Genomic DNA, 12,158 nt, shown 5'->3' with positions numbered 1-12,158 from the left:
GATCTTCTCCCGGGTGGGCTTCCCCAGAGAAGTCGTCAGCGACAGGGGCACAAACTTTATTTCCAAATATATGAAGTCCCTCTGGCAACAGTGTGGGGTCACCTACCGATTCACGACCCCCTATCACCCTCAAGGAAACGGACTCGTTGAGCGGTTCAACCGCACGCTCAAAGGGATGATTGGGGGGTTGGAAGAGCCCCTCCGTCGCCAGTGGGATGTGCTGCTGCCGTGCCTCCTCTTCGCATATCGAGAGGTCCCCCAGAAGTCCCTCGGCTTCAGCCCGTTTGAGTTATTGTATGGACACCCCGTACGGGGGCCTCTCAGTCTAGTCAAGGAAGGCTGGGAAATGCCCCCTCTAAAGAACCCCCCAGATGTCTTCAAATACCTCCTAACCCTCCGCAACCAGACCCGACGGTTCAGAGAGCTGGCAAAAGCAAACTTGGAGGCCAGTCAAGAGGACATGAAAAAGTGGTATGACCAAAATGCCTCCTCCATCGAATTTGAACCCGGACAACAGGTATGGGTGATGTCCCCCACCGAGCCCTGCGCCCTGCAAGACAAGTGGACGGGGCCCTTCAAAGTAGTCGAGCGTAAGGGTCCTGTCACCTATCTCATCGACATGGAATCTTCACGGAACCCCCTCCGAGTCCTTCACGCTAATAGGCTGAAACCCCACTTTATGCGTTCAGAACTCAGCCTCCTGATGGCCACAGACAATGGAGCCGAAGAAGACTCCGAACCCCTTCCTGACCTCCTACGGACTCGGGAGAAAGATGGCTCCGTGGATGGGGTCCGGCTCTCGGGAGCCCTCACCCTGGACCAACGCCAGGAATGTCGAGACCTTCTGTTGCAGTTCGCCGACCTGTTTTCCCTCACCCCAGGTGTCACTTCCTGGTGCACAAGTTACTACTTGTGTAACGATATATCTGTAAGAGACATTAGTTAGTGATAGATTCCTTACCTTAGAATATCCCCAGGCGTCAGACTGGATCCGGAAATTTTTGCGTAGCAATACCCCTGCGCGCTGGTAGGCGTCGTCTGCGGCTCCGCGTCCGTCGTCGGCGTCGTGAGCGCCGGGATGACGTCATCGGAGTATATAGACGGCGCCCATGCGCGCTGACGTCAGTTCTGATAACACAGCTTTTCCGCGCCAGATACGCAGAGCCATGATAGAACTAACACTGGTGCCATTGAAACTAGGGCCCTGAAAGGGGATGACCTTAACCCTAAATATCGGTTCGCAGAACGGGGAGGATGGGAGGGCGGTAAGGAATCTATCACTAACTAATGTCTCTTACAGATATATCGTTACACAAGTAGTAACTTGTGCATCTGAAAGAGACACGTTAGTGATAGATTCCTTACCTTAGAATAGATACCCCAGCAATACCAACCCCGGTGGTGGGTCTGCGAACCAATATCACACCAGAAAGTCCTGGAGGACGGAACGGCCAAAGAAGCCATCCCTCCGGACTTGACTGTCCAGGCAGTAGTGTCTTGCGAACGTGTGCAGCGAGGCCCACGTGGCTGCCTGACAGATGTCCTGCAGGGGGACACCGCGGCCCAGGGCAGTTGTTGTCGCCGTGGCCCGAGTGGAGTGAGCCCGCAATCCAGCCGGGGGCTCCTTCCTCGCCATAGAGTAGCATGCTTGGATGCACAAGATGATCCACCTGGAGATGGTCCTCTTGTGTACAGCCTTTCCCTTCTTCGCGCCCACGTAACCAACGAAGAGTTGGTCATCCACCCGGAATTGGCGAGTGCGGTCCAGGTAGTAGGAGAGCGCACGTTTTGGATCCAGACGGCGGAGCCTCTCTTCCTCTTTCGAGGGATGCGGAGGCGGAAAGAAGGTGGGCAAGGTGATGGACTGCCCGATGTGGAAGGCCGTGACAACCTTGGGCAGAAAGGAAGGTCGTGTACGCAACACCACCTTATCAGGATGAACAGACAGGAAAGGCGGAGAAGAAGAAAGAGCCTGGAGTTCACTCACCCTCCTGGCAGAGGTGATGGCAACCAGGAAGGCCGTCTTCAGCGTAAGGAGACGAAGAGGACAGTTATGAAGTGGCTCAAAGGGAGCACACATCAGATAGGTGAGAACAAGATTCAAGTCCCACTGGGGCATCACGAAGGGAACAGGAGGGAACATGTGCGTGATGCCCTTCAGAAATCTACTCACTATAGGGGACTTGAACAAAGAAGGCTGATCTGGTAGCCTCAAGAAGGCTGAAAGAGCAGAAAGGTACCCTTTAAGAGTGCCCAGAGCAGAGCCCTGCTGGGCAAGGGAAAGAAGAAAGAGCAGCACTTCCGAAAGGGGTGCAGAGAGGGGATCCACAGCCTTTGCTGCGCACCATGCCACAAATCTATTCCACCGGCAGGCGTATACCGACTTCGTGGAGGGACGCCTGGCTGCCAGAATGATGTCACAGACTTCGGGAGGCAAGTCAAATGGCCTCAACTGCCGCCGCTCAATCTCCAAGCTTGTAGGTGGAGACTGGACAGGTTCGGGTGCAGGACCGTCCCCTGCTGCTGCGACAGAAGGTCCTCCCGAAGAGGCAGACGAATCGGGGGATCGACTGACATGCTGAGTAGCTCGGGATACCAGTATCTTCGTGCCCAGTCCGGAGCCACAAGGACGACCTGGGCCCGGTCGCGCCTGATCTTCTTCAGCACTCTGGGCAGAAGTGGTATAGGCGGAAAGGCGTACAACAGGCCGCAGCTCCACTCGCGACGAAAAGCGTCTCCGAGCGAGTGCCGCCTTGGAAACTCCAACGCGCAGAACTGCTGACATTGCGCGTTCTCTTCTGTGGCGAATAGATCTAACCAAGGCTCTCCCCACTGTCGAAAGAGACCTTGCGCCACGTCCGAGTTCAGACGCCATTCGTGATCCATCATGCACCGGCGGCTGAGTTCGTCCGCCCTGGCATTCAGAGAACCTGCCAGGTGTTGAACCACCAGAGTCACGCCCTGATGTTCCAGCCACTGCCAGAGGCGCAGAGCCTCCTGGCAAAGGGTCCACGACCCCACACCGCCCTGTTTGTTGCAGTACCACATGGCGGTGGTGTTGTCGGTGAACACTTGCACCACGCTCCCCCTGACAGAGGGGAGGAATGCCTTCAGTGCAAGACGAATCGCCCGCAGCTCCAGAAGGTTGATGTGGAGCCGGGACTCCGCCGGAGACCAGAGGCCTCTGATCTCCGCCTCTCCCATGTGGCCTCCCCAGCCCTGGAGGGACGCGTCCGTCACAACCACGTGCTCCGGCTGGGGTAGAGAGAGGGGTCTGCCACTGACCCAGTCGCGGTCCGTGAGCCACCACTGCAGTTGCTTCGCAGTGCCCTCCGAGATCAGGACATGATCGGACAGGTTGCCCTGATGCTGGGCCCACTGAAACTTCAGGTCCCACTGCAGAGCCCGCATCCGCCACCTGGCGTGACGCACCAGAAGGATGCAGGAGGCCATCAGTCCCAGAAGCCGCAGCGTCAACCTGACCGAGACCCGGGATAACGGCCCGAAGACAGGAATCAGAGCCTGAATATCCCGAACCCGCTGCTCGGGTGGGTAAACCCGAAACTGCGCCGAGTCGAGAACCGCTCCGATGAAAAGGAGCTTCTGAGAGGGACACAGGTGTGACTTCGGCACATTGATGGAGAACCCCAGCAAGTGCAGGAGGTCGGCCGTAGTCTGGAGGTGGCTGACGACTGTCTGGGGCGAGCCCGCCTTCAACAACCAGTCGTCGAGGTAGGGGAAGACTGATACCCCTTGCCTGCGCAGATGGGCTGCGACCACCGCCATCACCTTCGTGAACACCCGTGGGGCGCTGGTAAGGCCGAAGGGGAGCACGGTAAACTGAAAGTGCTCTTGGCCTACCGTGAACCGCAGGTAACGCCGGTGGGCCGGCAGGACGGGGATGTGGAAATAGGCGTCCTGCAAGTCCAACGCTACCATCCAGTCTCCTGGGTCCAGGGCAGCCAGGACCTGAGCCAAAGTGAGCATCTTGAACTTCTCCGTCCGGAGGAAGCCGTTGACGTTCCGCAGATCCAAGATAGGGCGTAGGCCCCCTTTGCCCTTCTTGGGTACCAGAAAGTAGTGGGAATAACAGCCACGTCCTACTTCTGGCCCAGGAACGCGCTCGATGGCCCTCTTGGCCAAGAGGGCCGAAACCTCCTCTTGCAGAAGTTGCAAGTGATCCCCCGACACACGGTGGTATTGAGGTGGCATGGATGGAGGGGAAGACTCGAAGGGGAGGGAGAAACCCCTTCGGACAATTTGCAGCACCCACCTGTCCGAAGTGACTGTATGCCAGTGGGAGAGGTGATGGCGAACCCTGCCTCCCACAGGCGTCACATGGGCCTGAAAACTCGGACTAGGAAGGTTTTGAGGCGGGGGCTGCTGAGGGAGGTGTGGACTGGCCTCGCCGCTGGCCCCGACCACCGCCACGGCGGTTCCCACGGCCGCCACCGCGTTGCTGAACATTCTGCGGCGCGTGGCTGACGGTCCGTGGTGGGGCGCCCCTTCCGTGGCCACGAAAGGAGCGAAAGGCACCCGATTGCTGGCGTGGGGCCGTAAGGCCCAAGGACTTGGCCGTGGCCCTGGAGTCCTTAAAACGTTCCAGCGCATGGTCTGCCTTGTCGCCGAAGAGGCGACGGCCATCAAACGGCATGTCCAGGAGAGTGGCCTGGACATCGGCCGAGAAATTGGCAGACCTCAACCAGGCGTGGCGTCGAACCACCACTGTCGTTGCCATCGCCCTGCCCAGTGAGTCCGTGGTATCCAGCCCACACCGGATAGAAAAGCGTGCCGCATCTCGGCCGTCCGCAAGGGTTTGGCTGAGTTTAGCCCTGACCTCCTCAGGGCATTGTGGCAGCACCTCCGCAACCGTGTCCCACAGAGTGTGGGTGTAGCGGCCCAAGAGACAGTTGGTGTTCACTGACCGGAGCCCTAGGCTCACAGACGAGAAGACCTTCTTCCCGAACTGCTCATATCTCTTGGATTCCCTGTCGGGCGGGGCCGACGGGAATGCGGTCTGGGAGTTGGAGGCCTGGATGACCAGGCTCTCGGGGGTGGGGTGGGGTGGGTGGACAAAAAGCAAGGGTCGCCCGGTGCCGGGCGGTATCGTCTGGCCACGTTCCTATCCACAGGGGGACCTGTGGCGGGCTTGGACCAAGTGCCCAGCAGAACGTCACACAAGGCCTCATTGAACGGCAGAAGGGGCTCCGCGGAGCCGGACTGCTGTTTGAGGACCTCAGTGAGGAGATTAGTCCTCACGGCCGCGACGGGGAGCTCAAGGTTTAGGGCCTTAGCTGCCTTCGTCAACACTACACTGTAAGCAGAACCCGCCTCCGAAGCCACAGTCGGGGGCGACGTAAATCCAGTGTCTGGCGAGGTGTCAATACCACTGGCCTCCCCAAGCTCATATGTCCAGTCCTGATGAGACTGGCAATCACGTGCCAGAGGGTCCTCGGACCCCTCCCATTGCTCCTCGTCACCCGGCTCCTGGAGACCAGGATTAACAGCCAGGGCCTCCTCGTGGAGATAGAACTCTCCGAAGGCCGACGGAATCGGTGCCCAGCGGCGCCCCTCCGACACCTGAGCAGGACCGTAGGAAGCATTGGGGTCGGCAACCACTTCGGCTGCCGGGGACGACACCTGAAGGGACGTCGCCGGCGAGGTCGTAAGGTCGACCGGCGAGGTCCCGGATCCGGAGCCGGATCCAGCGAGGTCGCGCGGCGCCGGGACCGAAGTCGCCAGCGGCGCCGGGGCCGAAGCACCCGACGTCGTCGGGGCCGAAGCGCCCGACCCGGAAGGACCTCCAGACGGAGCCGATCGGCCCGAAGGCGCCACGGGAACCGACTGAGGAGGGAGGGCCCTCATGGCCATGAGGTACCTCTCGACCTCCTCCTGCGACGCGCCGTGCCCAGGGACCCGAAGGTGTGGGGCAGGCGGCGACGCTTGCGACTCCCGCGGAGCCGCGTGGGCGGTGTCGCCCGAATCCCCGGTCGCATCGTGCGAGCGACGGGGCGGGTCGGAGGACCGATGGTGTCGCTCCGACCTCTCATGCCTCTTACCTGAGGACTTGGAACCAGACGATCGGTGTCCACTCCCGGAACGTCGATGACTCCGACCTCGCGACCTGTCCCTCGACCTCCCGTGGGACCGGGACCGGGACCTGGAGCGGCGCGGGGCCGACTGCCTCAGCTCGAGACGCTTGCGGGACCGCTCCCGCCTAGCCTTCGACGTCAGGGCCCGGCAGTCGTCACAGGTTCGATCGTCGTGGTCGAGGCCTAAGCACTTCAGGCACCGGCGATGGGGGTCCGTGACCGACATGAGTCGGCCGCACTTCGAGCAAGGCTTGAACCCGGGCATCCCTGGCACCGATAGTCGAGAATCGACTAACTAGAGGATCAAAAGATCAAAAAAGTTTTCAGTCAAAAAGTGACTGGGGGTAGAGCTTCTTCCGGATCTGCGCTAGCTGGCGCGGAAAAAAGAAGAACTGACGTCAGCGCGCATGGGCGCCGTCTATATACTCCGATGACGTCATCCCGGCGCTCACGACGCCGACGACGGACGCGGAGCCGCAGACGACGCCTACCAGCGCGCAGGGGTATTGCTACGCAAAAATTTCCGGATCCAGTCTGACGCCTGGGGATATTCTAAGGTAAGGAATCTATCACTAACGTGTCTCTTTCAGATGTGTGCACGACGTGGACACGGGGGACAGCCCCCCTATCCGCCACCGGGCCTACCGCGTACCAGATCGGGTACGAGGTTGCATCCAGGAAGAAGTAACCAAAATGCTCACCCTCGGGGTCATTGAGCCCTCAGACAGCCCCTGGGCCAGCCCAGTAGTACTGGTCCCCAAAGCAGCCGCTCCCGGCACCACACCGGAACTCCGGTTCTGCGTCGACTACCGGGGCTTGAATGCGGTCACCAGAACGGACGCACACCCCATTCCCCGCGCCGACGAGCTAATTGACCGCATGGGAGCTGCCCGCTACCTCAGTATTTTCGACCTGACGGCGGGCTACTGGCAGATCGGCCTCACACCCCGGGCCCAACAGCGATCTGCATTTTCCACTCCTGATGGCCATTATCATTTCAAGGTCATGCCCTTCGGCATGAAGAATGCCCCCGCAACATTTCAGTGGCTAGTCAACCCGGTCTTGGCCGGGCTCGAAGGATTCAGCGCCGCCTACCTAGACGACATCGCTGTGTACAGCCACCACTGGTCCGACCACCTCCACCACCTCCGAGCGGTGCTACAGGCCCTTCAGCAAGCTGGCCTCACGATCAAGGCCAGCAAATGCCAAATTGGTCAGGGGTCCGTAACCTACCTCGGACACCAGGTGGGAAGCGGCCTGGTGGCCCCTCTGCAGCTCAAGATTGCCGCCATCCAGTCCTGGCAGCCCCCCATCACCCAGACCGAGGTCCGCGCCTTTTTGGGACTCACGGGCTATTACAGACGGTTCGTGAAAGACTATGGTACCATAGTGGGGCCCCTCACAGAGCTCACGTCCAAAAATCAACCCAAGAAGGTCAACTGGACCCCAGATTGTCAAACAGCCTTCGAACAACTGAAGGCCGCCATGTGCTCCGCCCCTGTGCTCCAGGCCCCCGACTACAGCCGGGAATTCGTCGTCCAGACGGATGCCTCCGACCACGGCATTGGGGCGGTCCTGTCTCAATTGAACACCGAAGGCCTTGACCAGCCAGTGGCCTTCATCAGCAGGCGACTCCTACCTCGAGAACAACGCTGGAGCACCATCGAGAGGGAGGCCTTCGCCGTGGTATGGGCCCTCAAAAAGCTCCGGCCCTACCTCTTTGGCACACACTTCCGGGTGCAGACCGACCATCGACCCCTGCAGTGGCTGATGCAGATGCGGGGGGAAAACCCAAAACTACTACGTTGGTCCATCTCCCTACAATGGATGGACTTCACTGTTGAACACCGGCCTGGGCCAGATCACGCCAACGCAGATGGCCTGTCCCGGTTTTTCCGCCTCGACGAGGAGAGTCCCCAAGAGGATGGGTGACTCTCCCCGCCTTCAGCTGGGGGGGACGCATGTTGGACAGGCCACGTGAAGGGCCGCTCCCCCTCTGCCCGACCAGGCCCGAGCCCGGTCCCTCAAGTGTCACACACCACCACTTCACGTTTTCCGTCCCCTCCGGGACCCCTGCCTCTGAACATATCGACCTCGTGGGCCCGATCCATTACTGGCCCGCGCGCCCAGCCTGGGCGCCATCTTGGACCCTCCGCCACGAGGCCGCGTGGCCCCCGATCGACCCCAACCCTGGGCCTGGCCAGGCCTCAGACATCCCGGCACCACCATCCACCCAGGAGGTGAGCGGACTACTTGGCAGGACAATGGGAGAAAGAGGTGTCGATGGTTCTCCCTCGCCAGGTGCCGCTCGCCACAACCTCCCCGGGAATTGGCTCCACCACCCTGCTGGGTGTCTGGACCCCTTCATCCCGGACCCCCCAACCTCCAAGTGCGAGGGTCCGGACATCAAAGGGCACCAGCCCTATAACTGGGGCAGCTCCAGAGCAGGAAGGCAGTTGTATCCTGGAGTCGAGAGATGCAGTGAAGAACTCATCCTTGACGGACTACTGGCGCTGCCGTAGCCCTGCCTTGCGAACCATCGTCCTGCCTGTTGGCGCTGCCACAACCTTCGTAACCTTCATCGTCGTCGGGACCTGCTGGCGTGGCCGCGGACCGTTTGTAACCACCATCTTCATCGGGACCTGCTGGCTCCGCCGCGGACCGTCGCTTCCTTCATCCATCTCGGGACCTGCTGGCTCCGCCGCGGCCCGATCATCTAGAACGCCGAGCTCGAGGATTGAGAGCTATTTTCATCTATTGGTAACAAGACTGTCCCGCTACCCTTTTCCCAATCCAGAGACCAGAATCGAGGGGACCCCTGAGTCCAGACCTCCTTGTATAATCTTACCGTACCTAAAGAATTGCTGATAAAGTATCGTTGAACCTTATCCTGGTGTGGTGTCCGTCTGTGGGGGGGAAGTTACTTGTCTGTACGATCGCTGGAGACGGCTCTCCCCGGAGACCTCTCCCCTTGTCCTCGGCCGACCCTCCCGGTCCGTCTAACACTAACCTTCTGAATGCCGCAGATGAGGCGGTAAATCGCACAAAATCCTTAAGATTTAACAACATTAAGGCTGTGTATAAGTAAATCCACCAAGGATTGTTACATTTAGGGTGCATTATTTCAAGCCATATTTGGTGATTACGTTGCTGGGACACTAAACCAAACTCCAATCGTATCTGGGCTTGAGTATTGTTATTCTATGGTTTCATAAGCAGTCTGTAGATGGAAGCCTGTAGAATGGCCACGTCTTTGGGCCAGTGCCTCCTAAGATTACGGAACCATATGTTAGAGAAGGAATTAATTTTGCTATTCATAACGTTGAGAATAGGTTCCAGGGAGATACTACTTAAGTTTTGTTATAATGATTTAAAGGCAAATATCAGGGATCTTGTTTGCACCCTTAACGCTTGCAGGCGAGACTTGAAGTTACCAAAAATGTCAAATATTACCCCTTGGTAAGTATATTGAGTAGTAATGGTAGGTTTTATTTGTAAGTGGCGCATTGCAGGTTTTCTGGGATGCTCTTCAAAGGTCAGAAACGTAGTTTTTTTTAACATTTATCTCCATCTTCTTTCTTTTGATATACGCAGCAAAGGCACTAATTAATCTCTGCAGGTCAATAAAAGTCTTCTTTAGAAGCACTATCTCATTTGCATATTGAAGGCTTGCAATCAAGATGGTGAAGAATAAAACAATTTTCACTAAGTGACAAATTTAGGTCAGCAATGTATATATGTTAAACGACAAGGAAGCCAACACACATGTCCATACTTTGTCATAATTTTCTCCGTCACCCAGTTTTATGACAACCCAGGTGTCTGTGCAGAGCATCCCAATTGTACAAGAGAGGGTTGTCGGTATGTTCCATTGTTTAAGCTTTGTCCATAATCACCGTCTTGAAAACTTGTCAAAGGTATGTTTTAAATCTACAAAGAAGGCATGGATAGGGATTTTTATGTTAGAACTAGGAGGCTCGTTGTTGTACCGCTTCCTGGTCGAAACCCTGTATGGTCTGTAGGTAGAAAATTGAGCTGCTCAGCCCATGTCTTCAGATCCTTCAGAAGTAAGGTTGCAAAGAATTTGGCTTCAATATCTATTTAAATGATTAGCCTATAGTTAGCTGGTTTTCCCGGGGAGCCATTCTTTAAAATTGGATGCAGAATAGTGCCTTATGAGGATTCTGGGATGGAGTTGAAAGAGAGACATCGATTGAACAATGGAGTAAGAACCTTGACCCTTTTAATCAACGTCTCTTTCAAAAAGGGCGACTTAAAGGATTCCCCAAAACCTGACACCTTCAGTGAAAAGGGCACATTTGAAAAGCAGAGAGTCAAAACAACAAAATAGAAATACACGGCTCGCTCCAGGGAGCCCTTCGTGACGACTAGACAGATTTACACAGACAGACACAATAAGCCAGTCTCCCCCCAGGGATGCAGGTAAAAAGTGATGTACCACACAGGTTTAGATCAATTGCTACCAATCAATCACTGGGGGACGATAGTCACCCTTGTAATAGTACTACTACTTGGGTGTACCTTATCGGCCAACAGTTTCGAACTCGATTAGTGAACAAGGTCCAAAATTCTGCAGAGCACAGGTCAAGCAAGGTGTGTCCTTTGCAAAAAAGAGTAACTAATTTGTGCATAACTAATTACCCTTGGCAATTGAGACCCTACCAGTGTGGGAGAAGAGTTTAAAGGACCAGAGAAAGAAGAATATTGTGAAGACCAGAGAAAGCGTATTAAAAAAAGTTCTATGGGCAAGTTAGAGAAAAGTGGAAACACCAATAAGTCATTTAAAAGTAGCCATTGACAAAGATGGAAAGTGTTGTATGACTTCAAAGGTGAATCGGGGAATGAGACAGAAACGCAGGACTTTGGAGAACAAGAGAGGAGTAAGACTTAAGAGGATGATTTGAGAGAGGAGGAATACAGAAGAGCGAAAACACAAGTGCAGAACATGAAACCTTATCTTACCTTGGGCAGCAGCAAGTCAAAACCGTCCCGCATTACAATCAAATCCTGAGGAAAGATTAAAAGAGGAAGCATTATTAGCAGGCAACCCAGACTGAGCACTACAAGTTACTGCTATATAGGTTCAGTTAGTGAAAACTGAGTCTGCATGGAAGCACCTTTTTCTAAATAGCAGTGACTGCTGCAGGGCAAGTTTGAGGAGCACCAACACAGCAGCAACTTTGGTCCAGTACAGAATTAGCAAGGTGCCTGGAGGTGGTGGTGGAGGGGGAGGTACTCATTCCACAGTTGGAGAAAATAGGCAGAATAGGGGTGAAGTGTAGCAAGAGACAGCGTAACTGAGTATTGAGAAGCACTAAAAAGGCTGTACCCTGGCCCCACTCACCGTGTTATCACCCACATAGCAGGAGGTGGCTCCCAGGTGGATGATGGGTGCAGCTTTAGGGCAGCAGTGAGCAAATGTGTGCACATGTGCCATGACATCATGCCGCAGTTTCTTCTCTTCCTCTGCCGCCATTTTGAAATCGATGTTGTCAAGGTTCAACTCCATTTCCTGGATCTGCTCCTCTGTGATGGGCAAGCCGAGGATCTGATAGAGGAATAGAAGGGACAGGGGTTACCAACTAGATCCATCCATAACACCTTACACTTGGGAGACATGCAGCCCTAAACAGAGGTATTCTAGGAGTAAACTGGGGGACTGCCATTCTAATATAACAAGTAGCTTAGTAACAAACTAGGATCACAGTCAGTTAAAGAGACCTAGCCGATGGCACCACGAATTGAGACTGAAGGGTAAAGCCATACAGGAAATGATCAGTGGTATTGATCTGCTGAACTTTTTGGGATGGACTGACTCAGGGGTGCAACTAGAACCGAACTTCAGGGGGGGGGGGGTCGAGGAGGGGTCAAGACTCCCATCTAGGGTCGGCTCGAACGCTGGTGGCGGTGGTTACAACTGTCTTTTTTGGCACTCTCCTCCCCATAACCTCCTTCTCCATGAATTCCCTCTTTACCACTCTCCAACAGTGCACCTCATCTCTCCGTAGCCTCTCTCTGACCTACATTTAACTTTATAGTGCTACT

At 55.9% G+C, this 12,158-nt stretch overlaps 1 protein-coding gene across 1 annotated transcript in view; it reads right to left on the bottom strand.

Annotated features, from left to right (window-relative positions):
• Positions 1 to 11,075: 11,075 nt before the first annotated feature.
• The window catches only part of LOC147665770 (adenylosuccinate lyase-like), a gene marked incomplete at its 3' end in the record, with an annotated part of 69,187 nt that continues 68,104 nt past the window's right edge, over positions 11,076 to 12,158 (bottom strand). Inside the window, exons 2-3 of the mRNA XM_086949497.1 lie at positions 11,458 to 11,661; positions 11,076 to 11,120 (exon numbers count right to left, since the gene is read on the bottom strand). Of these exons, the coding sequence (XP_086805623.1) occupies positions 11,076 to 11,120; positions 11,458 to 11,661 (249 nt within the window). The remainder of the gene's footprint in view (positions 11,121 to 11,457; positions 11,662 to 12,158) is intronic.

This window comes from Lissotriton vulgaris, unplaced genomic scaffold (assembly GCF_964263255.1).
Source record: "Lissotriton vulgaris unplaced genomic scaffold, aLisVul1.2 SCAFFOLD_768, whole genome shotgun sequence".
In the NCBI taxonomy this organism is placed as follows: domain Eukaryota; kingdom Metazoa; phylum Chordata; class Amphibia; order Caudata; family Salamandridae; genus Lissotriton; species Lissotriton vulgaris.
Note: the sequence above shows the minus strand (reverse complement) of the source record. Positions and strands in the feature narration are given on the sequence as shown.